The sequence below is a fragment of the Aphelocoma coerulescens genome (assembly GCF_041296385.1).
Source record: "Aphelocoma coerulescens isolate FSJ_1873_10779 chromosome W unlocalized genomic scaffold, UR_Acoe_1.0 ChrW_unloc_scaf_1, whole genome shotgun sequence".
NCBI lineage: Eukaryota > Metazoa > Chordata > Aves > Passeriformes > Corvidae > Aphelocoma > Aphelocoma coerulescens.
In genome coordinates, this window is record NW_027184080.1 from 6,071,348 (window position 1) to 6,098,342 (window position 26,995).

General features: G+C 45.0%; 1 protein-coding gene across 1 annotated transcript in view; it reads left to right on the forward strand.

The window, feature by feature from the left end:
- The window catches only part of LOC138102678 (E3 ubiquitin-protein ligase RNF38-like), a 406,849-nt gene that overhangs the window by 248,956 nt on the left and 130,898 nt on the right, over window positions 1-26,995 (forward strand). Inside the window, 1 exon segment of the mRNA XM_069000397.1 lies at window positions 18,681-18,848. Within this exon segment, the coding sequence (XP_068856498.1) occupies window positions 18,681-18,848 (168 nt within the window).

A 26,995-nucleotide genomic window follows, 5' to 3' on the forward strand; every position in this document is an offset into this window, starting at 1 on the left:
CTGTCCCAGCACCAGAAACGAGACGCAGAGGCTCTGCCTTGGAATTTCTATTCTTAGGTGTGCATCACAGTGGCTGTCAAAACTTTAAGTTTCTCAAAGAATTGTCCATATTCAAATTGGCTAGCTGATAGGTTCTGTCAAGTCACAGAGGAAGCTGCAAGCACCCCTTTGCAAGAACATCACTTCTGGACTATGCTTGCTAACTCATGACACGGTCCCAGAGAGATGGGGGGTCCTGGCTCCCTCACAAATATCTGGTCCACACCTGGGTCCTGGGTCAACAATCCCATATACCTTGCCTCGCCACTATCCAGTTGCACACCTGTGCCCATTAGGTCCCAAACCCTAAGCAGCCAGGTTATATAAGGCTCATGCCCCCTTCGCACAATGTCTTTTGCATATTATGGAGCCTGTCGTATGACAGGGACTCAGTGATGATTTCCGGCTCTGACTCTCCTGCTGGTTGTGAGGGCTCTGGTTCCCCATCATCATTAACTGGTCGTACTGATTTGGTCTTATACTTCCTCCTTTGCACAGGGGCGACTGCTGCTGGCTGTGATTGACCTTGTGGTTTCGTCTGAAACCTGGACGGTTGTAACATCTGTGGGTTCCACTGCTGCACCATCGGACTCACCCTCTTTGGGCCAGGGAGAGGGTTTTTCACTAGCTGAGGAGGCGTATTCCCTTAGTACTTGGCATATCTCCGGGTGCACCTGGCCCATCTCCTGGAACATCTCCTGGCGCATCTCCTGGCATCCCCTTCACCAGTACCCCCACCCAGTTCGGGTAGTCCATTTCTGAGGTGGGCTGTTGGGCGGTATCAGGCTGTGGGGCAGGGTCAGTCTGTGGAACAGGATCTCTACTCTCTGGGGCCATGTCAGGTTCTGGGGCAGGATCAGGCTCTGGGGTAGGATCTCTAGTCTCTGGGGCTGGTGTCTGGGTAGTTATCCAAGCCAATCTCAACTTATCCCTGAGTGCTAAATAGAGTAGGCCTACCAGCACCAGTTGGCCAGTACTCAGAGGGAATCTAAACCCTTTGAAAATTGGTGGGGTGGGCCCAAAGAACTGGTTGAGGGGTTGGGAAAAAACTTCCCCTGGTGTCATTTCCTCACAGAAGGTACCATTGTTAACATAACCCCAAAAATATGCACTCAGCGTGTAGTAGCCCTTTATCCATGTACCCACATTCCGGAGGAAGTTAAAAGCCCACGAATTCCTCACCTTCTCGACCCATAGTGCAAACTGGATAACAGCAATGGTAGCCTTAGTCAGAGGACCCATGTTTAGGTAAGGAGCTGCAAAGGGGAAGAATATAGCCACGACCACCTGCCACCCAAACCAGGGTAAACTAGACCACATAGTGCTGCCTAGCAAGGTTCCTATATTCAGCACACAAAATTAAGTTATCCAGGAACTGTTATTCCTTTTTCTCCCCTCTCTCATAATGCCCTCAGGCCCCAACTTGGGTGCCCAGATCTGTCTTGGTTTGAAAGACAGGTGTCTGCCAAGGAAGGCAGAAGCCTCCCTTGGAATGGAAGATGCGACCCCCCTTCTCTCCGAGTTATTATAATTTTGAAATCAAGGGGCTTTTAGGCAAAGATGTGGGAAATAGGAATAACAGTTTTTTACTATTATATATCTATATGTGTATAACAAGGCAAACAAACAGTAATAACTACGGCAGTAGCAGCAAACAATCACAAACCTAGTGCCAGCCTTCTCAGCTGTCCAGCCCTTTCCCCTCGGGTGCAGTTCTGGTCACAGCCAGCAGGGGCGCTGACAGCTCCCTATGAGCAGGGCGGGTGCGATGGAATTACAGCTGCGTCAGCATCTGCCTATCTCAGCGCAGGTGCTTTTGCTTACAAGTATGAGTTGAACACTCCACCCCCCATGCCTTCATGAAATTACAACGGGTACTCTGATATATCATAACTTTACAACAGAATTTCAGCTTTAAGCATCTCCTCTTTCTCTTCCCTCAGGTTTTCAGCTCTTCACAGCCCTAAAAGGGTTAATCTCACCTAGGCCTTGCAGCTGGAATGTTGCTTATCACTTTCGGTCACATGACCTCTGCTGGGCTTCTGTGGTGTGCAGCTTCAGCTGAATCTTGGCCGCAGTGGAGAGGGGGGGAACCGGGCCGCTCCAGCTGCCCACAGCCCTGCTGGGGGAGGAGGGGGGGTGGTTCTGTGGGTGGAACAGAGCCCATGGGCTCCAGGATGGCCATGGAACAGGGCCTGGGCTGGGCCTGCTGGCCCCCCCACGGGGCTCGCAGCCACCTGTCCCATCACTGGAAATGAGACAGAACCTCTGCCTCAGGGTTTCCTGTTCTTAAGTGTGGATCACAGAGGCGGTCAAGATTTTAAGTGGCTCAAAGAATTGTCCATATTCGAATTGGCCAGCTGATAGGTTCTGTCAGGTCACAGAGGATGCTGTAAGCACCCCTTTGCAAGAACATCACTTCCGGGACTATGCTTGCTAACCCATGCTAGCCTAGCTCCTCCGAGGTCTTGGGTTCAGGGCGGTCCCCCGCTTGCTCCCTGGAAGGACCAAGAAAAAAACAAGCCAAGCCAAAACAGTTCAAGGGAAATAAAAACAAAAAGCCGCTGAGAGGGTTTGCCAGTGAAAAGCCTCCAGGCCAGGGGAAGGAGAAAACCCCCAAAAAACAGAAGCTTTTTTCCTAAGTTGGCTAAAATTAATCCAGCAAAGGCAACGAAGTAACAATCCGTGTAGCCGCTGACCATGTCAGAGAGAGAGAGATTGAAAAGAGCCCATGCCCGGGGTTCCCAGGCTCCGGGCCCGCCCCCTGGTTTATCTTAAAGATACAACAGCCATTTCTGGGCATAAAGCAGATGATTAGGGAATAAAGTATCATCATAAAATCACCCCAAGACATCAGAGAGATCCATTTACTCCACATGGAATCAGTGGCATGATGTGTGGATGGGACTTTCGCTTTGAACATCCAACCCAGCACTGGCAGTCAGGGAGCCAGGAGGACCTGTGCTTCAGTGCCATTCACTTCTGAAGCAGCTCAAATCCCTTCATAAGATGGCAGGGTCTCTTTTTCTGTTGGTGTGTAACAGGCCTCAGATCCTTTGTATCCCCAAATCCAGAGCACCAGCAGTCATTCTCAGGTCTCCCCAGGTACTTTTTGCCAGAGGCTCCAGGAAGGACCATTCTCACTGGCTGTGGTGTAAAGCACATTTTTTACATCGTCCTGTCCTAACAGGTCCAAGGGCTACTGCATGAGCAATCTCCTGTTTAATTTGTTCAAAAGCTTGTTGCTGTTCAAGCCCCCACTTTAAATAATTTTTCTTCTGTGTCATGAGGTAGAGAGGGCTTACAATCTGGCTGTACTCTGGAATATACATTCTTCAAAATCCCACGGCTCTTAGGAAAGCCTGTTTCCTTCTTGCTGGTTGGTGGGGACATAGCTGCTATTTTGTTAACCACGTCCGTTGGAATCTATGTCCATCTTGACACTTTACTCCTAGGAACTGAATTCCCTGGGCAGGTCCCTTGACCTTGTGTAGTGATTTGGTCTAAAATACTCATACTATTTACCTTCTGTGAGATAAGAATTAGGAGAAATGCAAAGCAGGCACCAAACTTGAAAGAATATAAAGAAGTTTATTAACAGACCTAAAAGAAGAAAAAAATATCATACCACACCTTCAGAACTCTTCTCCTCCCCCCACCTTCCTCCCTTCTCCCACTGACAATGTAGAAAGACAACCCTTGAGATGTTCAGTCTGTTTACCACTTCCATAATAACCTTGTTCAGTCCATTTAGGAAGAGGAGTCTCTCTTGCCCATGCTATGAAAACATTATCACAATGAGCCAGCCGCCCAGGTTGGTTCTCTGCTCGCATGTGTGCTACAGTGGGGATTCTGTAACACGATGTATCAAACAAGGAGGCTGCGGAAAAAAAATATATATGGACTGATTCTTGATAGATGTTTCAGTCATGTTTATTTCTCCAGCCACATGGCTGGGATCTGCCAAGGAACTGATACAGTCACGGGACCTGAGGGTCCTTGCCCGCACAGAGGAACACAAAACAACTAATGGGGAACAAGGCTGACCAGGGTCAGGGAAACCCTGTGCCTCCCCTCCAGGGCCCCTCTCCCAGGACTACATGGCAGGGGGGGGAAGGACCCTGACACATGTGAGTCCCTTCCCACGACTTGCAGCTTTTCCCACAACTGCTTTCGAGGGTCCACTCTTGAATTACTGGGGTATAAATTTAAGGTTGAGCCTTTCAGAAACAAAAGTCCTCTTCACCCATCTCTGGGAGAATTTCATCTCTAAGAACAGAGGCCCTTCTCCTTCCCTGGGAGCAAAGGGTCCTCCTCATCTTCATCTCTAGGACTATCTCTGGGAACATCTCTAGGAACTGAGGTTTTCTCCTTTCCCATTTGGAGCAAAAGTCCTCATTGCTTCCATCTCTCCCTGTTTAAACTTCTCATCAAATTACAGCTGCGTCAGCATTGCCTATCTCAGCGCAGGTGCTTTTGCTCACAAGTACAAGTTGAATGCTCCACCCCCCCATGCCTTCATGAAATTACAACGGGTACTCTGATACATCATAGCTTTACAACAGAATTTCAGCTTTAAGCATCTCCTCTGTCTTCTCCCTCAGGTTTTCAGCTCTTCACAGCACTAAAAGGGTTAATCTCACCCAGGCCTTGCAGCTAGAATTTCACTTATCGCTGTTGGTCACATGCTTTCTTGCCAGGCATCGTGGGCAGCTTCAGCTGAATCTTGGCAGCAGTGGAGAGGGGGAGCCGGGCTGCTCCAGCTGCCCACAGCAGGGCTGTGGGGGGGTTCCTGGTTGAACAGGGCCCATCGGCCCCAGGATCACTGTGGCCCGCTGGCCCCCGCATGGGGCCCGCAGCCACCTGTCCCAGCACCGGAAACGAGACAGAGCTGTGGGGGAGGTTTGTCTATTCTTAAGTGTGGATCACAGAGGCAGTCACAATTTTAAGTGGCTTAAAGAATTGTCCATATTCAAACTGGCCAGCTGATAGGTTCTGTCAAGTCATAGAGGAGCTGTAAGAACCCCTTTGCAATAACATCACTTCTGGGACTGTGCTTGCTAACCCATGACACCTTGCTTTGCTTTATGGCAAAATGGGCTCTCAGGGGGATTTGGATTATCTTTTGTCCTTTCTCAAAAACTTCTTTTGCCGTGTTCCCCCATACGATGATGTCATCAATGTATTGACGGTGTTCTGGAGCCTCATCCTTTTCCAGTGCAGTCTGGATCAATCCATGGAAAATAGTGGGACTGTATTTCCATCTCTGGGGTAGTTGGTTCCAGGTGTACTGGATGCCCCTACAGGTGAAAAGAAACTGTGGCCTGCACTCTGCTGCTAGAGGAACAGAGAAAAATGCATTAGCAATGTTGATGGTGGCACCACTGCTGCCTTGGACTCCAGTTTGTACTGAAGTTCCAGCATGTCTGGCACAGCAGCACTCAGTGGTGGTGTGACTTCTTTCTGGGCACAAGAGTCTACTGTCAGTCTCCACTCTCCATTGGACTTAGGCACTGGCCAAATAGGGCTATTAAAGGGTGAACAAGTCTTGCTGACCACTCCCTGGCTCTCCAGTTCATGGATCATGTTATGGATGGGGATCACAGTCTCTGCTGGTGCAGTATTGCCACTGACACAACATTGCAGTGGGAATCGGTACCTGTTGTTCTTCAACCCTCAGCAGTCCCAGAGCAGAAGGATCCTCTGAGAGACCAGGCAAGGTATTCAGCTGTCTAATTTCCTCTGTCTCCACAGCAGCCATCCTGAAAGCCTGGCAATGTCCTTTTGGATCCTTGAAATACCCTCTCCTGAGGTAATCTATACCAAGGATGCGCAGGCCCTCTGGACCAGTCATGATGGGGTGTTTTTTCCACTCCTTCCCAGTCAAGCTCACTTCAGCTTCGAGTGCGGTCAGCTGTTGGGTTCCCCATGTCACCCCAGAAATAGAGATGGATTCTGTCCCCACATATCTTGATGGCATCAGGGTACATTGTGCTCTGGTATCAACTAAAGCCTTATACTCTTGTGGGTCTGATGTGCCAGGCCATTGGATCCACACAGTCCAATAGATCCAATTGTCCCTTTCCTCCACCTGGCTGGAGGCAGGGCCCCTCTAGTTATGGCCACGGTACTCGTTGCTCCTTCCCTGTAAGTATGACTTGGAGGCCCCTTTCAGAGGATGGGACATATCACCTCTTTTATTCTGCCATGGGGCTTGCCGATGGGAAACTGCATTGGCATTTATCCTGGACAAGTTTCCTGTGGTAATCGTTCCCCCTCTCAATTCACATACCCATGCTTCTAGGGCAGAGGTGGATTTTCCATCCCACCTACTCATGTCTTCTCCATGTTCATTCAGGTAATACCACAGGTTACCTTGTGGAGTGTACCCTCTCTCCCTTGCCAGGGGGTGCCTACTCCAAATAGCAGAGACTCTGGTCTGTACTGGTGGGGCATGGAAAATTTCCTCTCTAAGCTCCTCTCTAAGTTTCTGGTGGCTTTCTTTGATTTCCTCTTCTAAATTCTGGACATCCTCAGCCAGTTTTTCCACGGACAAGATGTGGGCCCCTAATGGGGCAGTGATAATTTCTTCATATGTCCGGAGTTTGCCAACCAAAGCGCTCACTTTGTCTTCTCCCTCCTTCCATGCCATCATTGCTAATGGGCATATTTCGCTGGTGTGTTCTGTATGAATTTCAGCCACATCTGTGATGTACACTGGACACCCTCCAGATTTGTAGGAAATTGCTTGTTATCTGAATAAATTATCTCCATCACAGCTATTTCTCTCAGGCACCAGATACTTTGCTCCATAGTGTCCCCCTTGCCTTGGTGCATGGAAAGGTCTTCCTTTCAAAGCTATCTTTTCCTCACACTTGACAGGAGTAGCCTCCAGAGGCTTAGAGGTTCTGGTCTTCTCCGAGTCCCCTAGTCAATACCCGCATCCCAGGACAGGGATCCTAGTTCCTTGCCTTCACTACCAACTAGGTTCATATCATTGGCTGCAGCATTCCAACATCAGAGCAGCCAAGTTAATATGAACTCACACAGGGGTAGGGATTGGGTGATTATCTCTGGCCCTTTCTCTTCCACTGGTTGTGAGGGTCCTGCTTCCTCTTCATCACTCACTATGCAAACTGATTTGGTCTTGGATTTCCTCTTCTGAACAGGGGTGACTGCTACTGGCTTGGGATGTCCCTCTGGTTGTGTGGCCACAGTGCTTGTTGATCTGGTTTCCTTCTCCTCCCCCGAAGGTGCTGTACCATAATGAGCAGTGTCCAGTAGGCAGTGTAGAAGCAGCAGCCTGCTCGGGCCATCCTGACCTTTAATTAACAGCCCTTTTCCCATGGGAAAGCACATACCAAAATATCAACTCCAGCCATAAACATGTATGCTTTGACGTATAACCCAGAAAACTGGACTGTGAATGTGTGTGGGATGAATGATAAGAGCTAGAAACATCGGCTCTTCTCTTCTTGTTTTTGTGTGGTTGCTTTCTCTCTCCTACTGGCTGGCTTTGTAGTTGATCCTAAAACATATAAATACTAAAGTGTGTTTAATAAAGGTGATCCTGCTAGATGACAAAGTGGTGGTCCATTATCCTCAATCACTACAGGCAGTGGTCAAGGCCCAGCATGTTGCATAACTTTTTGCTTCTCTGGAACTACCACAGCATTTTTCCTTCACATATTTTATCACTTTTAACAGGGTCCTGTAGTTGTTCAGGGATGAACTTCCAAACCTCCAAACTTCCAAAGTCCTCCAAATACTGGTCCATGTCCTCCCACATTCCATGCCATTCATGACTATCCACCCCTGGGGCAGGCCTCTGGACAACCCCCCTACAAATCTGTACTAGTTTGAAAACAAACCAGTGGGAGACTCCAAGTCAGAACTACAATTTAATAGGAAAATTAAAAATAAAGGTAGAAAACACTGGCTTAAACTGACAGAATCAGGATACAACCTGACACCCTGTTGGTCAGAGTGGTGGTAGCAGTCCAATTAAATGGTGGCTGCAGTCCTCCTGAAGTGATAGATGTGGTTCTGTTGAAGCGGTGATCCTGTAGAAGGGTCTGGTCTTCCTCTGAAGGTCTAGTGGTGGTTATGTAGCTCTTGTCCTCTGGGAATCCAGTAGGTAAGGGCTGGCTGCGGTGTTTCAAACCTCAGATTATATCCAGGTAAGAATCCTTGGTTCCTCCCCCTGGGTGGAGCATCTTACAATGGGATGATGTAATTTTATGAGTCATGCAGTGATACTTGATGGCCCATGTCTTGGGGTGACATTATGATGTGTATCCCCTATTGCTGCTCAGTGCCCAGAAATTAATTTCGTGCCTTTCTGTGCCTTTAAACTGAGCCTGAGAGGGGGGACAGAAAAAACCCTGCAAAACTTCTTCAAAGCAGTTTACAGTTTGTTTTCAAGGACACAGATACACAGACTCCTCTGTGTTCTGCTTTCTGCGGTAGAGAGCGGAGGAAGCACACTGGTTTTTTCAGCCAGTTTCTCAGCTCTTTTTCTCCAGAGGGAGACGGAGAGTTGAACTTTTGTTTACCTGGGACTTCATTTTTTTTTCCCCTTTTTCTCTGCTGGACTGTTTCAACATCAGAATACATCAGGAGGACTTTTCACAGAGGCCTTGGCCCTGGAGGTGGGCCCACCACAACCCAGCTCCAAGGAGGGGGAGAGAGAGATCTATGGAAGGACTCTGAAATTTTTCCCAGGTTTTCTCTCCACAGCGAAAGGTTTTATTATTTAGCATTATTATCCTTTTCCTGTGTGATTGTTAAATAAATAGTTTTTATCTCTTTCACTTTCCTTCGAAGAAAATTTATTTTTTCCCGAACCTGGTGGGGGAGGGGTAGTTGTAACCTGCCTTCTATTAGAGGATATTTTCCTCCAAATTTGTCCAAACTGGCACAGCCCATTAGCAGAAGATATCCCCTGGAGAGAGTTTATCAGGGATATGTCATGGAAGAGATAAAGAGCACTGCCCCACCTGGTTTTAACAGATTATGGAGATGGTGATAGGATATATACTTTTGGTTGCATCTTATATTGTAACCTAAGACAAAATCTTTGTCCTGTCTCTAAACATGGTGTAGACCATACAGAGGAGACATAACAGATATATAAACAAGGGCATGCTTTCCTTAACACCCAATGGGAGTTCAGAATTCTCAAAGGTTGTTGTAGCAGACCTGAAGGAGGAGAAGGGGCCCAAAAGCTGGGAAAAATCATTAATGAAGATTATTAATGATTATTAATGAATCCCCAGAGGTAGCAGCCAAGACCAGGACAGGCAACACTAAATAGACATCCCACATGATCCCCATTACCTTTGACGTTATAAAGCCATCAACTCTCATCACACCAGACATGAGTTAATCAAGCCTGGCCCCTCTCCCTGCTTTGGAAGGAAACATCACAAGAAACACATAGTTCATATACTGAATTCAATTAATATCCCCAAGTTGAGTCTGTTTTGCTTGTGACAGTGTCAGGAGGAAAGGGTTAAAACCAGAGGATTTGGCAAGGAGGAAGGAACAGTTTTGCTCAAAGTGACCTTGCAGCTGGGAATGCTAAAAATGTTGGTGTGGGAAAACTATTATGCCTAGTGTTGTTCATCCTCGGCCTGTTTTGAGAAGTAGAATTCCTGTGTAGAGATAACACACTCTCACAGACATGCTTAACCATCCTGCTGGGAGAGAGAGATATCATAAAAGCACAGCCTTGTGATAAACTGCATGCATGAAGCCTTTGGTTATAGTGGGGCAGGCAGTGAGCCCCCCTGCTGCCTGCCAGGATGATCTAAACCTAATGGAGCCTGTGTCCCCATGTGTCTCTGCTGTCTAGCATTGTTAGCGAGGTCATGAAATAAATCTACTTATTGCATTTTAGGTTTGGCTTGGTTGTTGCCTTGGTTACCCGTGTGTATTGATTCACACAGACATGGTGTGTGATCTCTCCCTGTCCTTAGCTCATAGACCTTTCATTATATTTTCTTTTCTCTGTCCAGTTGTGGAGGGGATAAAATACCTTTGGTGGCCACCTGGCATCCAGCCAGGGTAAACACACCACAGTTCTGCAAAATTTATGAGAAATTCCATGCAAGTCACTTCATCCAAGCTTTTTTTAAGGACAAGTTAAAAATTGCGTGTCTCATGAATATATTGTTGAATCCCAAGTCTTTAAATTGCTTACTAAAAATAACCAGATGCGCTAGCCTCAGTTGGTTTAAACGTCAGTTACCCATTGTAAAATACAAATATTACTAACTAGGAGCCTTTAAAGATAATTTTTGTGATGCGCACAAGTAACGTAAATATGTGAAATTCTACTGAAATGTGCATTCTTGTTTTTAGGGTTGCTGAACCTTTAGTTAAACAAGGGTGTTGGGGGTTAGGTTTTTCTTTTTTTTTTTTTTTCTTTTTCTCAGGGAGATTTCTTCCAATTTGTTGCCCAGGAGACAATGAATGGACAATACTTAAGAGACAAAAGATATGGCTGGGGGTTTTGGAATTTCCATTGGAATGGGTCTGCAGGGGAGGGGGAAGGGGTGTGATTTCTGTAGTCTCTTAGCTGGGGGAGGGCATTTTTGGCCTCGCTTGGAGGGGAGCTGGTGGTGGTGTTTGGTGCTGGACTTTTCTCCTGCCCAGAGGGTTTGGCCCTGCTGTGAAGTTTCTCCTGACTGCCTATTGGTAAGCCCGCTGCTTACAGTGACTTGTTGGAGGACTGGGACTTTCTCTGCAGCACCCACCCTCACTGGGGGAGATCCCCACCTTCTCTCTCCTGAGAGAGGGCACCTTCCCTGCTGCTGGTGGACTGGAACCTCACGGTTGCTGCCATTGCCAGGATGTTTTCACCGGACACATGAGGGCACGGGGAAAACCAAGCAATCCCCTTTTCCCCTCCACCTTCTCTCTCTTCCCGGGGTCACTGTTAACCCCTGGGAAGGCTCAGGGCTTGCATTGGAGCGCCCCCTGAAGCCACGGGAGTCACTGCACTCCTCTCTGCCTTGACGTGAGCCAACAGCGCCCCCTGGAACTGCGGGAGAGTCAGTGCAACCTCTGTCTCGACACAAGCCAATCGAACCCCTGCTGGTTTTGGTTGTAACTACACCCTCTCTCTCTCTCTCTCTCACTCCGCTCTTACCTTGGGCCTGCTCCGAGCTGCAGCTGGCAGCTCTAAGCAGTGCCCCTGTACCCACGCCCTTTGCAATAAACCAAGTGTTCCAAGATCTGACTTCAGAGATCTCTCGTCTCCGGCCGGGCCCGACCTTCCAACCCACACCCCACAGCTCCTACTATATATATATATATATAATCTAGTAAAGAACTGTTATTCCTTTTCCCAATCTTTGCCTGAAAGCCCTGTAATTTCAAAGTTATAATGATTTGGAGGAAGGGGTAATTTTTTCCATTCCAGAAAGGTTCCCGCCTTCCTTGGCAGACACCTGTCTTTTAAACCAGGACACCTATGTTGTGGCTCCCAAAACTGCACACAGTACTCGAGGTGAGGCCACACCAGTGCAGAGTAGAGTGAGACAATCACCTCCCTTGACTGGCTGGTGATGCTGTGCCTTATGCTCCTCAGAATATCATTGGCCCTTTTGGCTGCCAGAGCACTGCTGACTCACATTTAATTTTCCATTCTACAGGACCCCCAGGTCCCTTTCCATGGCACTGTTCTCCAACTTCTCGTTCCCCAGTCTGTCTGTACATCCAGGGTTGTCCTGGCCCAGGTGCAGAATCCGGCAGTTGCCTTTGTTAAACTCCATATGGTTGGTGATTTCCCAGCCCTCTAATTTGTCTAGGCCTCTCTGCAGGGCCTCTCTGCCTTCGAGGGGGTCAACAGGTCCTCCTAGTTTAGTGTCACTGGCAAACTTAGGATTCCTTCCAGTCCTGCATCCAAGGCGTTCATTAAGATGTTGAAGAGAACTGTCCCTAAAATGGTATCCTGTGGAACCCCATTAATGACCCTTTGCCAGCCTGATTTTACCCCATTCACTATAACCCTTTGTGCCCGACCTGTGAGCCAGTTGCTCACCCATTGCATGATGTGTTTATCCAGATGTATGCTGGACATTTTGTCCAGAAGGATCTGTGAGAGAAAATATCAAAAGCTTTACTGAAATCCAAAAAGGTGAGATCAACTGGTTTCCCTTGTTCAACTAGGTGGGTTACCTGGTTATAAAAGGAAATTAAGTTTGCCAAGAAAGACTTTCCCTTCATGAACCCATGCTGGTTGACCTACACAACACGAGGAATGATGGCAACAGATGGAGTATACCTGTCTCAAAGGGAGAAAAGGATCTTTTCACAGGAGTTAGCAGGGCTTCTTGAAAAAGCTTTAAACTACATCTGAAGAGGGTAAGGAATAAAACCAGGGTTGCTAGAGATAAGTCGGGGGGCATGCCAATGTTTGAGGGACGGTATGCTAGTGAGGTCCTTTGGTCTGCTATCTCAGTAGGGGTAGGGGATGGAGATCCACAAAGCAGCAAACACTGAAGGGGTATTGATGTGTTAGAAACCATGGAAGTGCCTGAGAGTAGTCATATAGGAATTAGGGTGTTCTGGTTTGGCCAAATTTAGAAATATATCCTCTGAGGGAAGGCACAACCACCCCTCCAGCCACCAGGTTCAGGAAAAAATAAATTTTCCTCGAAGGAAAGTGAAGGAGATAAAACTTTATTTAACAAACACACGGAAAAAGGAAAATAATGCTAAATAACAAAATCTCTCCCTGTGGAGAAAAAACCTGGGAAAGTGTTAGAGTCCTCCCTTTGGTCTCCTCGGAGCTGGGACTTGGCCCAGGGCCAGGCCCTCTGCACTCGGTGGAAAGTCGTCCTGATGTGTTCTAATATTGAAGCAGTCCAGCAAAAAAAAGGGAGAAAATCCGGAATTCCAGGAAAGGAAAAAAAAAATTCAACTCTCCGTCTCTCTCTGGAGAAAAAGAAGCTGAACCACTGGCCAAAAGCTGACTGGAAAGCAGCAAGCCGGGTGCCTCCTCCCTCCCCTGCCGCAGCTGGAAAAAAAAGGCGCTATCTCTGTGTGACCTTGAACAAGCTGCAAACTGCTTTGAAAAGTGTTGCTCAGTTTTTCCCTTCCCCCTCTCAGGCTCAGTTTAGAGGCATAGAAAGGCACAAAGTTAATTTCTTGGCATAAGGCAGTGACGTGGGATACACATCATAAAGTCACCCCAAGACATAGGGCTTCTCCCCCAAAAAAGGTGGAAGGATTAATAATCCAACTGAAGTGCATTTGCAGCAATGCACACAGCATGGGCAACAAACAGGAGGAGCTAGAAGCCATTGTACAGCTCGAAAACTATGATATAGCTGCCATCACAGAAACATGGTGGGATGACTTGGACAACTGTAATGCTGCAGTGGATGGCTAAAAACTCTTTAGAAGGGACAAGCAAGGGAGGAGGGGCATTGAGGTAACCCTGTATGTCATGGGATGTTTTGATTGTCTAGAGATGGTATGAAAGAGTCGTGTCTATGGGAAACAATCGGGGAGAGGCCAACAAGGCAGCTATCATGATGGGAGTCTGTTATAAGCCCATCCAATCAAGATGAAGAAGCAGATGAAATTTTCTATAAGCAGCTGAGAGAAGCCTCATGATTGCTGGCCCTTATTCTCATGGGGGACTTCAACTTACCAGATATCTGCTGGAAATACAATACAGTAGAAAGGAAACAGTCTAGGAGGTTCCTGGAGTATGTGAAAGAGAACTTTCTGACACAGCTGGTGAGTGAGCCAACTAGGAAAGGTGCCCCACTGGACCTGTTGTTTGTGAACAGAGAAGGACTGGTTGGTGATATGATGATGATTGGAGGCTTTCTTGGGCATAGTGATCATTAAATGATGGAGTTTTCAATTCTCAGAGAAGTAAGGAGGGGGGTTAGTATAACATCAGTTTGCTGATGATACAAAACTGGCAGGAGTGGCTGATACCCCAGAAGACTGTGGTGCCATTCAGTGGGACTTAGACAGGCTGGAGAGTTGGGTGGAGAGAAACCTAATGAAGTTCAACAAAGACAAGTATAGGGTCCTGCACCTGGGGAGGAATAACCCCATGCATCAGTAGAGCCTAGAGGTTAACTTGCTGGAAAGCAGACCTGGGGGTCTTGGGCAAGTATACCATGAGCCAGAAATGTGCCCTTGTGGCTAAGAAGGCAAATGGTATCCTGAGATGCATTAGAAAGATTATGGCCAGAGTGTCGAGAGAGGTTATCCTCCTCCTCTACTCAGCCCTTGTGAGGCTGCATCTGGAGTGCTGTGTCCAGCTATGGACTCCCCGGTTGAAGAATAACAAGGAACTACAGGAAAGGGTCCAGTGGAGGGCTACCAAAGATGATTAGGAGACTGGAGCATCTCTCCTATGAGGAAAGGCTGAGAGAGCTGGGCATGTTTAGCCCAGAGAAGAGAAGACTGAGAAGACATATATCAATGTATAGAAGCATTTGAAGGGAGGGTGTCAAGAAGATGAAGCCAAACTCTTTTCAGGGACAGGACAACAGGCAACAGGCACAAACTGAAACAGAGTAAAGTTCATCTGAATATGAGGGAAAGCTGCTTTACTTTGAGGGTGACAGAGCACTGGAAGAGGCTTTCAAGAGACGTTGTGGAGTTTGCTTGTCTGGAGATATTCAAAACCCTCCTGGATACCATACTGTGCATACTGCTTCAGGTGAAATTGCTTTAGCAGGGGAGTTGGACTAGATGATCTCCCTTCTAACCCAAACCATTCTATGACTGTGTTTCTGTGAACTGCTACCATGGACATGCAGAGGGCAAACTTTAGCCTGTTTAGGAGCCTGGTTGGCAGAGTCCCTTGGGAGGCAGTCCTGAAGGGCAAAGAAGTTCAGGAAGGCTGGACATTTTTCAAGGAGATCTTAAAAGCACAGAAGCCATACCTATGCGTCAAAAGTTGAGCTACTGTAGAAGAGCTTGGCTGAACAGAGAGCTTTGGTTGAAGAGGTAGACAACTCAGGAGGAGTATGTCATGAGGTTATGCAGGGAGAAAGCCAAAGCCCAGCTAGAACTTAATCTGGGTGCTGCCATAAAAAGCAATAAAAAATGTTTCTATAAATACATTAACAGCAAAAGGAGGGCTAAGGAGAATCTCCATTCTTTATTGGATGTGAAGGGAACATTATGACAAAGGATGAGGAAAAGGCTGAGGTACTTAATGTCTTCTTTCCCTCAATCCCCTGAGCTGGAAGACAGGGACGGGGAGCAGAATGAAGTTCCCATAATCAAAGGGGAAATGGTCAGCAATCTGCTACACCAGTTAGACACACACAAGTCTATGGGGCAGGATGGGATCCGTCCAAGGGTACTGAGGGAGCTAGCAGAAGTTCTCACTAAGCCATTTTCAATCATTTAGCAGCAGTCCTGGCTAACCTGGGAGGTCCCAGTTTGACTGGAGGTTAGCAAATGTGATGCTCATCTACAAGAAGGGCTGGAAGAAGGATTCAGGGAAATACAGGCCTGTCAGTTCCAGGGAAGGTCATGGAGTGATCATCTTGAGTGCCATCATGCAACAGGTGCAGGACAACCAGGGGATAGGGCCCAGCAGCATGGGTTTATGAAAGGCAGGTCTTGCTTGACTAACCTGATCTTCTATGACGAGGTGACCTTCTTAATGGATGAGGGAAAGGCTGTGGATGTTTTCTACCTGGACTTTAGTAAAGCCTTTGACACCATTTCCACAGCATTCTCCTGGAGAAGCTGGCTGCTCCTGGCTTGCTAGGATGAGTGTACTCTTTACTAGGAAACAAACTGACCATCCAGAGAGTGGTGGTGAATGGAGTTACATCCAGTTGGTAGCCGGTCACTAATGTTGTTCCCCAGGGCTCAGTACTGGGGCCAGTCCTGTTTAATGTCTTTATAAATGATCTGGACAAGAGGATCAAGTGCACCCTCAGTAGGTTTGCAGATGACACCAAGTTCAGTGGAAGTGTTGATCTGCTTGAGGGTAGGAAGGCTCTGCAGAGGAATCTGGACAGACTGGATAGATGGGCCAAGGTCAATTGTATGAGGCTCAACAAGTTGTCTCGGTTTAGAGACAAATTTAGGCGAAAATGCTCTGGAATGAGTGTTTTCTCTAAAAAGAAGGGCTTCAGTAATCCCCTTTTTCTGCCAATGAGAGAAATGGATACCGGTGAATCAAAGTGGAAAAGAAAACAAAACAGCAAACTGTTTATTAACAAACAAGGAGGCAGCACATCACAGAAAAAAATCGAATAAATGCTAGATATTGAACTTTCAGAACCTTACCCCCCCCCCCCACACACACCCTCCACACACACCCACAGCAGAACAAAAAGCCTCAAAATTCCCAGGGAAGGAAAAACATGCTGGGTGGCTACGTGGCAGGGAAGGCAAAATGGCGGCTGGGCCCTTGGTCTCACAGAAGGGAAAAAAGGAGTTCACGCAGCAGCTCGGGCAAAACAGATGAGAACCCGTTGAACCTCTGGCGTTGGTCTCCTCCTCACAGCAGATGAAGCTGGTGAATTTTGGTGTCCTTTCTCTTGTTGGTTCAGCTTTTCCCAAGGTTTCAGGCTGGCCAGGGCGGCTCCAGCAGGCTCCCAGTTGGCTGTCTTGACGATTGCCTGATTTCAGACCAAAACTATGACAAACAGTTCAAGAGAAAAGAAAACAAAACAGAAGCCACCAAAAGGATTGCTGCTGCAGCCTCCAGGCCAGGGGAAAGGGGAAAAAAAGGAAACTTCTTGCTTAAGATAGCAAAAAACTAATTGAACAAAGCAACAAAGTAAGGTCTGGTCCACGCCACACCCATCATGCTCCGAGAGAGTCTTTGAACAAAACCCACACAGGAGCTCCCAGGCTCCTGCCCCTCCCCCTGGTCCATCTTAAATCTACAGCAGTCATTTCTGGACATAAAGGAGATGATCAGGGACAGAGTATCATAATAAAATCACCCCAAGATGCAAGGCCAAGTTTTGGGTCCTGCACTTGGGTCACGACAACCCCATGCAGCGCCATAGGTTGTAATGATCTGTTCTTGCTAGTTCATTTTACAAGGGTAAATTCCATTTTAGTTCTTTGTGATGGAAGGTTCTTCAAAATAATTGCTTTGTCTGGATCCACATTACCTACCTATGATTCTTTTCAATTTTGCCAGATTCCTGATGTATTACAAGTAATTGAGTAGTTTCTGGGTGTGATAAACAGCTATTATAGCATTGGCTTTCACAGGTAGTGAAATGCAAGAAATATTATGTATTGGAATATGTTAAGAAAATTATGTGCATGTTAAGAATAACTTTGCTATGCAGATATTTACTAATTAACATTATAACTAGGATTAAAGTTACAAGATGATGATATAGCTTGAGTTATAAAATACCTATATAATTTGAATTATAACTTTTTATACAATGTAATAGCTAGTATATGGTTAACTAATCTCTTAATGCTTAAATAAATGGAAAGCCAAGTGGATAATCTCAAAAATAGACAAGATAAGAGAAGCAGCAGTATGTGCTAATGAGAATGGAATTCAAACCGGTTGGACCCAGAAAGACCTAGGAACACCATAACTGCACGTGCTCCAAAGACAAAGTTGAAAAGTTCAAGATGTGAGGAAGACCTGAGCCTTCATCAGAGAAGACCCTCAAAGACCCTCACATCATAATATGCATGCTCTAAAAGGCAGACTGGAGGAGGAACTATGTTAATCCCTTCTAAAAAAAAAAGTAAATTAGTTCACAGAAAAACTATGCATATGCATTGTGGTTTATTAATATGAATGATGTTAAAGCATATAACCGGGAAGTTTGTGTAAGTGGGTGTGCCTCTGGCTATGAGCTAAGCACTCAGCGCTGTTCTTTGCTTTAAGTGACCTTTGTCCCCTATTGTCCCTTATTAAATTTATAAAACTCCAAAACCAAAAGGAGTGGGCTTCGTTTCTCACATGGGTCCCAAGTACTTTCAACCCTTGGATTGATGACTGAGTTTTAAGTGAACACTGCTAACTAAAAAAAGCTGTAAGCCATGATGTTCTCTACTATTAATCTTTGATTTCAACTACTGCTTTTACTTATATTAAGACACATCCCTGGAGTGTTGTCCTGAGTAGGCATTCAGAGATTGGCTTATTTACAGGAAAGAAAATCTATCTGTAGTTCTTTTTCTTCAAAAATATAAGTCTCTGAGTTAACATTTAATTGCTCTGCAAGGACAAGTTGAAGAGATTCTTTAACTGCTTGTAGGGATGTGGTCCCCCTTTCCTTTTTCTGGCTGGCTTTTGCATGGTGGTTACTGCTGCCTATTTTCTCTCAGAACTAACCTTAGTGTGTAGGAGGGGCATCTTTTTTGACTTTGAGATCCTTTTGAGTGTGTCTAATGGTGCATTAGAGGACTTAACATCTTGAAAGGCCCCTCCTGGCCTTGTCCTAAAAGGACTGACTGAAGAGTGATACTCCAGTGAGAAGATTTTTTTTTTTGTTTGTTTTGGTAAAGGACAATGGTTGCAGGTATTTGCCTTAACACCTTCAGAGTAAAAACTATTTTTTCCTTATGTTATGTGAAAGCTTTTTTCTGTCATCCCATAACTGTTCAAAGCCCTTGCAACAGCTTATTTTATACATGTGTTTTTGCTGCAGATCCATCAGGGCGCAGTCCCCATCTCATACACAGTGACACCGGTGGAGCCACATGGAATTCCACTTTGTACAGCCCAGCACATACCACCCTGCAGCACACAGCAGGTCCCAGGTTGTTCTGTGGTATTCAGTGGACAGCACCTTCCTATGTGTAGTGTGCCTCCTCCAGTAAGTATGGTTCCCATAGTTATATCAACTGGACTTAAACTTAGGAGGTGGAATTTCTGGAGTTTCACTGCTCATCCAGCCTTCCCTGATGTAAAATAAAAACTATTATTTCCTGGGGTAAATATCAGTGGCATATATAATACAGTGTGTGTATATATATATAGTGCAAGCTTTAGAACTAGTAAGCATATTGTGCTTCCTTGCTCCTTTCATAGAATTATACCATATTCTCATGTATTTTTGACAAAAAAAGGATGCTGGTTTCTGATCTGGTCTCTTATCCTATCCATTAGCAGCTATTCTACATATATTCAGATGCTTACAGGAAAAGACTTTCAAAGTTCATAAAGTACTATTAGGAATCTCACCTAGAGCTTTTACCTGGAAATGGTCTTATAAAATGGTACAGCTCCAGCTAACAGCTTTTTATGAAAGACAGGCAAGAAAGCAGAGACGCTAGCCCTTACATGAAGGAGTAGCTCAAGCATGTAGAGGTCTTCTATTGAGTAGGTGACAGGCTGTCTGAGAGCTTGTGAATCAGGAACAGAGAAGAGACTAGTAAGGGGTGATATGATGTGAGTTTCTTACAGACCATCTGATCAGTGTGAAGATGGGGACAAGACCTTCTTTAAACAACCTGAGGAAGTATTCAGATTATAGACCCTGGTTTTTATGGGGGACTTGAAACTTCCTGAAATCTGCTGGAAGGTTAAAAATGGGACAGAAACATTCCAGGAGGCTTCTGAAGGGTGTTGTGGGGGATGAACTGTGATGAAAACGTTTTAATAGTGGTGGCGTGCTACCAAAAATCAGTAAAAATAAAATCTCCTTAACACCAATGCAGCATTAAGAAGCAGGCATTCTTTATTCAGCTATATGCACAAGGGAATATCTCCTCCAAAATATGGTGCATATGAGTACAGAAAAAGCTCCTGTTTATATACTGTATTTCACATTCATATTCATTGATTTTCCTGGAATAAACACACATATGATAATTATTTCCCCCAAATCATTAACATATTTTCCCTCCCTTTTACGCATGTGTTCTGTTCTGGGGGTCTCTGGTGGTCCCTGGTGGTCGACAACCCCAAAGTCATACCTGACCACTTGGTGAACGGGTAAAACTTGGAACAACTGGGCTGGATGCTTTCCAGTTCTTCTTCCTACAGAATAAGCATTGTGCGGTTCCATAGGCCAGTGGTTTTTGAAGAATAAGCATTGTATTATCCCACAAGGTGCAAACAATTTTTCATCTGGCAACATTCCCTCCCCCCCCCTTTGAGGCTTGTGAAGCTTGTCTTCCCTTCAAGCCTTCATAAGCCTCACTTTGCTTTTTTACTAACATAAGTTCCTCACATTGCATTAGCAATCATGTTTTTTATGCAGCTTAAAGCAAGTATCATAATCAAAATTATTACTATGATCACAATTATACTTTGCAAAAGTGAGGCCAACAAACCACTCAGAGAAAATCCAAATGCTTTAAATATTTTATTCAACCAGTTACTTTCTAATCCAGCTCTTAATTCCTTGCTAGATGCAACAACTGATTTTATCCTCTTTATCTGATCATCCAATTCAGCAGTCAGATTTGGAATGTGCACACAACAAGTATTGTTGTTTAAATTCAAGTAACCACATACTCCATGTTCATGTAACAGTAATAAGTCTAAAGCCAATCTGTAGATATTCTCACAGCACACTTAGCCAGCTAGGCTCATAGTTCAGTGCTTTAGAAAGCCCCGAACTGCCTAGAGAGACTGCAAGGGCGATCTAGCACTTCAGTAGCTCTAAAAAGCAGCAAGTGATAGCTGCAAAGCTAATATCAAGAGCAGAAGCAAAGAGGTAGAAATACAGCTCAAGCTTGTGCTTCAATCCTGTTTGTCTTATTTCCTCCCGTCCCGAGAAAGAGACAGAAGCAGTTGTTAACAGAAGGAGAGCCAAGGCAAGAGGGGGCCGAGCCTGCTTGGCTCATCTTTTATTCGGGGGAAGGGAAAGGGGAGAACTAGGGGTGGACCCGGGATAACCAGCCAATCAGACTCTGTTTCGGTGGAGTCCGAGTTACTTTCAATTTTACCCGCGCTCAGAACAAAGGGGATTCAGAGCACATGGCAGGGACAGGTCCGGACTTGTCTGACCAGTCCCGGGCAGGGAAGGGCAGCCCCTTCGGGCAGCAGCAACACCAATCTGTTTTGTAAGGTCATTTTAGTTGTGGCTTGCAACTATTAATTTATTTCAGCTAACCCCAATTGAATTGCATTTGCTAAAGTTTCCATTTGTAAAGTCAAATTGTGTATGGCTGGTCTGTTCCTAAAGGTAGATATTTGAGGAGTAAAGATGGATTCTAAAATCCATCCCACTATAGCTCCCATACTGGGGTGCTTCCAAGTTTCATCACATTTTCATAATGAACTTTTCCCCATAGTTGGGTTCCCAATGGTGACTCCTTCCACAAGGGACATAACATTAATACTCCTAGTGTCCAATACACTCTTGATTCTGCTAAGGGCAAATGTGTGGTCCAAATTCCATTACTTCCCACCCATACTGTGGGTCCTAATGATTTACCGTGTCCTGCTGACAGTCTATATCTCTCCAAGTCTCATTGTTTATTAGGTGAGACCAGATGTCATTAAGAAAGGTAGAATAATTTCTACAAACACATCCCAACCTTAAAGCTTGGGCCACAGTCATGAGCTGCTGTACCTCAGGATTCCTGCTAGTACAAGTGTGTATTTGAGTGCAATTCCACTTTTCCTTTGTCCTTGGATCCTTTAGCCTTGACCTTATTAAATCAGGATATTTTATACCAACCTGTAAGGGGTCTTCTGTGTGGCCTGGACTCTCTTCCCAGTCCAGACCACTGAACTGGCTGGATGTATTCCCATTGTCCTGTCTGAGGGCTGTTCCATATTTCTGGTATTTCACATCCCCAAGGGGTATTAGTGCAATCTGTTGGCCGATAAATATTTCCTGAGGTTATTTCCAGATACAGTTTTGAAATATTACAATTCTGAACAGTATTGTTTTTATGTGTCCTTCATAAGGAATATTCTCCTTCCATCCCTGTCCAATTGGCATTGGTGCTATTTCCTTCCCTCCTGTTCCCATTTTTTTGTCAAATTGCTGACTAAGACTCCCCATGGAACTGGATTTTCTGCTGAGGTTGGTATTGGAAAGCAAGCTGTTACAGAACTCTAAGCAAAAAAAAAAAAAAAAATAAAAAAAAAAGGAATACAAATTCACCACACAAGAAATTAAATAGAAAACTTCACAGTGTTAGTCTTGTTACCTTCATATTTTCATGCATAAAGGATTATCTGACAGTTCACAATGATATGTGATTGCTGGTTTTACCTGTGTGTGGTGAACTGAGGGCTTGATTCCTTCTACCTTAAGTGCAGTGTAGGTTACCAGGAGGACTTGATTTGGTCCCTTCCACTTCTCCTGGATTGGTCCAAAATTCCAGGCTCTGATGCACACTGTATTTCCTGGTTGGAAAGGATGTATAGGCAAGTCTAGTCCCAATGATCTGTTGATAATGATGTACCTTTTAAGACTTAAAAGAGTTAGTTCCAGTGCTATTAAATATTAATTTCAGCAAAACTTTTGAGACTCCCCTTGCCTTGTTGGTGTGGCATGAGAAAGCTTCTGGCCATCCAGAAAAAGTATCTACCAATACCAAAATGTACCAGTCCCCATTCTGCTTGGGCAATTCTGCAAAATCTATTTGCCAATAATCACCTGGTGAACTGCCCTTTTTTACTAGCCCTGGAGGCGGCCTTCTTCCATCCTTGGGATTATTTTGCAAACAAATCACATATTATTCAACAACTGATCTATTAATTTCTGTCATTTTTGTACTTACTATATTCTTTTGTAAACTAATCACCATATTCTCTATTTCCTAATGTGTTTCCTGATGTTTTAGTTCTGTTATCTTATACATTAATTGTGGAGGTACAATTACCTTCTCCCATGAGGTTACCAATCACCTGCTCAGATTTTACGTAGCTTCTAATGATGCAGCTAACTGCCTGTCCTGATTACTGTAATTTGGTTTTTGTTCCAGGACATTCAACTTTTTGCTAGGTATTAGTGCAAGGATACCTTTCTCAGCAACCTCTTTAGCTGTTTTGTCAGCTAATCGATTCCCTGTATTTACTGATGGGCTTTACAAGGGCATCACAGCCACTTCTTTTGGCTTTTGTCCACTCTGTAGTAGCTGACAAATTTCTTCTTTGTACTTAATAGGAGACCTCTGTGCCAGTAAAAATCCCCTATCCTTCCATATGGCTCTATGGGTGTCAATTATTCCAAAAACATATTTAAAATCAGTCTATATGTTTACCCTTTTTCCTTCAGCCATTTCTAGCACTTGGTGGAAAATCATTAATTCTGCTTTTTGTGCCAATGTGTTAATAGATAAAGCCTGGGCTTCTATTGCCTGGATCAAGGCTCCCACTGCATACCCAGCTGCCTCTCTTCTATTTCATACCATGCTGCTCCCACTGGTGTATAGGTCCAGTTCTGGGTCCCGGATGGGATGGCTCTTGAGATCCGGTCTGCCAGAACACACTTGTCCAATGGTTACCAGGCAGTCATGGTGCAAAGGTCTCTGGGCTTTTTCTGAAGCCTGGAGAAACATGGCTGGGTTCAAAGCAGTAGTTACCATAAGTTCAACATTTTCCTGCTCCAGTAGGGCAACTTGGTATTTCAACACCCTGCTGGCGATATTCAAAGTCCTCCTTTTTGTTCAAAACCAGCTATTACCATGTGGGGTAAGTATATTTTAATCTTTTGTCACAATATCAGCTTTTGTGCTTCCTGGGTTAAAAGCTCTGCAGCTACCACCACTCAAACATCCGGGCCATCCTTTACTCGCATTGTCCAATTGTTTGGAAAAGTACCTCACAGACTGCTTCCATGACCCCAAATGCTGTGCCAATACCCCTAGTGCCAGGTTCATCCTTTCATGCACAAATACCTCAAATGGTTTGGTTAAGTGTGGGAGTCGCAATGCAGGGGCTGGAATTAAGTCTCTTTTTAGGGCTTTAAAAGCCCTCTGACTCTCAGGAGTCCATACCAAGTATTTTTCAGTGGAGGATCATACAAGGGTTTCGTCAGTACCCCATAATTGGCAATCCTTAACTGACACCATCCGCCCATACCTAAGAAGGCTCGTAGAACTCTTATAGTCCTTGGCTCCGGAGTCTGGCAAATGGCTTCCTTTCAGATGCTTCCCAAGCTTCTTTTTCCCTGTGAATCTCAAAATCAAGATTTTTTTACTGCTTCTTTGGTTATTTGTGCCATTTTTTTGACACCCTGTATCCAGATTGTTGTAAGAAATTTACCAAACTTAGAGTAGCATCGAGGCACTCCCATTCAGTCTTAGTTGCTGGCAGAATATCATCTAAACATTGTAGTAAAGTTCTGTCCAGATTTTCTTTTTCCAGCTTTCCAATTTCTTTTGCCAGCTGATTGTCAAATAAAGTGAGGCTATTTTGAAGCCCTGGATTAGCACAGTCTATGTTAGCTGCATCTTTTGCCCAGTGTTTGGATTCTCCCACTCAAAAGCAAACAATTTCCAACTATCTGGGTCAAGAGGTATTACAGAAAAAGGCATCCTTAAGATTGAGCACTGTGAACCTGTAGTGGCTTGGTCCAAAATATTCATTACTGTTTACCTTCTGTGAGATAAGAATTAGGAGAAAAGCAGAGCAGGCACCAAACTTGAAAGAATATAAAGAAGTTTATTAATAGACCTAAAAGAAGAAAAAAATAAATACCACACCTTCAGAACACTTCTGCTCCCCCCACCTTTCTCCCTTCTCCCACTGACAATGTAAAAAGACAACCCTTGAGATGTTCAGTCTGTTTACCCCTTCTGTAACAGCCTTGTTCAGTTCATTTAGGAAGAGGAGGCTCTCTTGCTCATGCTATGGAGGAATTATTACCACGAGACAGCGGCCCGGGTTGGTTCTCTGCTCGCATCATGTGAGAGTTCCTTCCCCCAACTTGCAGCTTTTCCCACAACTGCTTTCGAGGGTCCAATCTTGAATTACTGGGGTACAATTTTAAGGTTGAGCCGTTCAGAAACAAAAGTTCTCTTCACCCATCTCTGGGAGCATTTCATCTCTAAGAACAGAGGCCCTTCTCCTTCCCTGGGAGCAAAGGGTCCTCATCATCTTCATCTCTAAGACTATCTCTAGGAGCATTTCTAGGAACTGAGGTCTTCTCCTTTCCCGTTTGGAGCAAAAGTCCTCATCGCTTCCATCTCTCCCTGTCCAAACTTCTCATCAAATTACAGCTGCATCAGCATCTGCCTATCTCAGCGTAGGTGCTTTTGCTCACAAGTACAAGTTGAACACTCCACCCCCCCCATGCCTTCATGAAATTACAACGGGTACTCTGATACATCATAGCTTTACAACAGAATTTCAGCTTTAAGCATCTCCTCTTTCTCTTCCCTCAGGTTTTCAGCTCTTCACAGCACTAAAAGGGTTAATTTCACCTAGGCTTTGCAGCTGGAATTTCACTTATCGCTGTTGGTCACATGATCTTTTGCCGGCCAGCGGTGGGCAGCTTCAGCTGAATCTTGGCCGCACTGGAGAGGGGGAGCTCCGTCCGCCCATAGCAGGGCTTTGCGGGGGCCACGGGTTGAACAGGGCCTATCGGCTCAAGGATGGCCGTGGCCAGGCCTGGCGTGGCCCAGCCTGGCCTGGCCCTAGCAGGGCCAGGGCTGGGCCTGCCGGCCCCCCCACAGGGCCCACAGCCACCTGTGCCAGTGCTGGAAACGAGAGAGGGCTCTGCTCGGGGTTTGTCTATTCTTAAGTGTGGATCACAGAGGCGGTCACAATTTTAAGTGGCTTAAAGAATTGTCCATATTCAAACTGGCCAGCTGATAGGCTCTGTCAGGTCACAGAGGAAGCTGTAAGTACCCCTTTGCAAGAACATAATTTCTGAGAGTATGCTTTGCAAACCCATGACAGAACCATTTGTATTTCCCTTTCAGTGCTGCCAAGAGTGTGTACGGATTAGCTACTACTGGCTGAGTATCAGGTACTATTTTATTAATGGCCCTTAAATTTTGTACTAATCTATACTCCCCGTTTTGCTTTTTAACTGGTAATATTGGTGTGTTATGTTCTGATCCACACTCTTTCAATAACCCATATTAAAACCAATTTTTATAAGCTTCTCCAACTTTTTCCTTGCCTCCCACTTAACAGGATATTGTTTTTATCCTTACCAGTCTGGCTGCAAGTTTGAGAGTAATCCTCACAGTGACAGCAAGTTATATCTTAGTTAGCCAGAAGTTTCGTGATTTTAAAAAAAATTTGTAATGAACTATGTTTAATTAGTTAAGAAATGTTTGACTGTGATTTTAGCTGGTTTTGATTTAGATCTGTGTTGGCTGAATGTCAGTAGAAAACCCTGAGAAATTACCTCACTTCACCTGCAGAAAGGAACTCTATGGACCCATACCCCTTTAGAGAACTTATCAGTAGCTGAAGAGCAAAATTCAATGAAGAATGATTTAATGGTTTTCATATAACTAGAGATGAATTAGATATCATAGAACAAGAAAGATATCTTGAGAAAGTTAAGCAGTCAAAGGCCTATACATCCCAGAAAACTTGATTAATACATTGCAGGTGCAGTAAGGGAGCCACTTCATAGGCTAGTACACCCCAGAACACTTAATCAATAGTAATTGTCTAACCAGGACAGTAAATTTAATAAAGCACTGTTTAGCTGGATAAAACTTGGATTATCCATTAAACAAAGATAAATTAAATGTTCTGGTAGCAATTAAAAGAAACAAAACGCCTATGCCATGATGCAATAAATTGGGTGGAGTTTTGGGAGTGTCTATAAAAAAATCTTAGATGTTATAGTGTATATAAATGTTGCAGAATGATTAGAGGATCAGGGACATGGATTATTGGTAAAAGGAACAAATCAATAACAGAACTGTACAAAGCAAAAGCCTGCAAGCAAAGGCCTGCATGAGAAAAAACCTCCATGAGAAAGTGCCTGTGTGAGAAACAGGCCTGGGAAAAAAAGGGAGTTTTTTAGGAGGTACAGTGCTGTTCTGATAAAAATGTGCTGACCATGAGAAGGGAAGAAAAACTTTGATC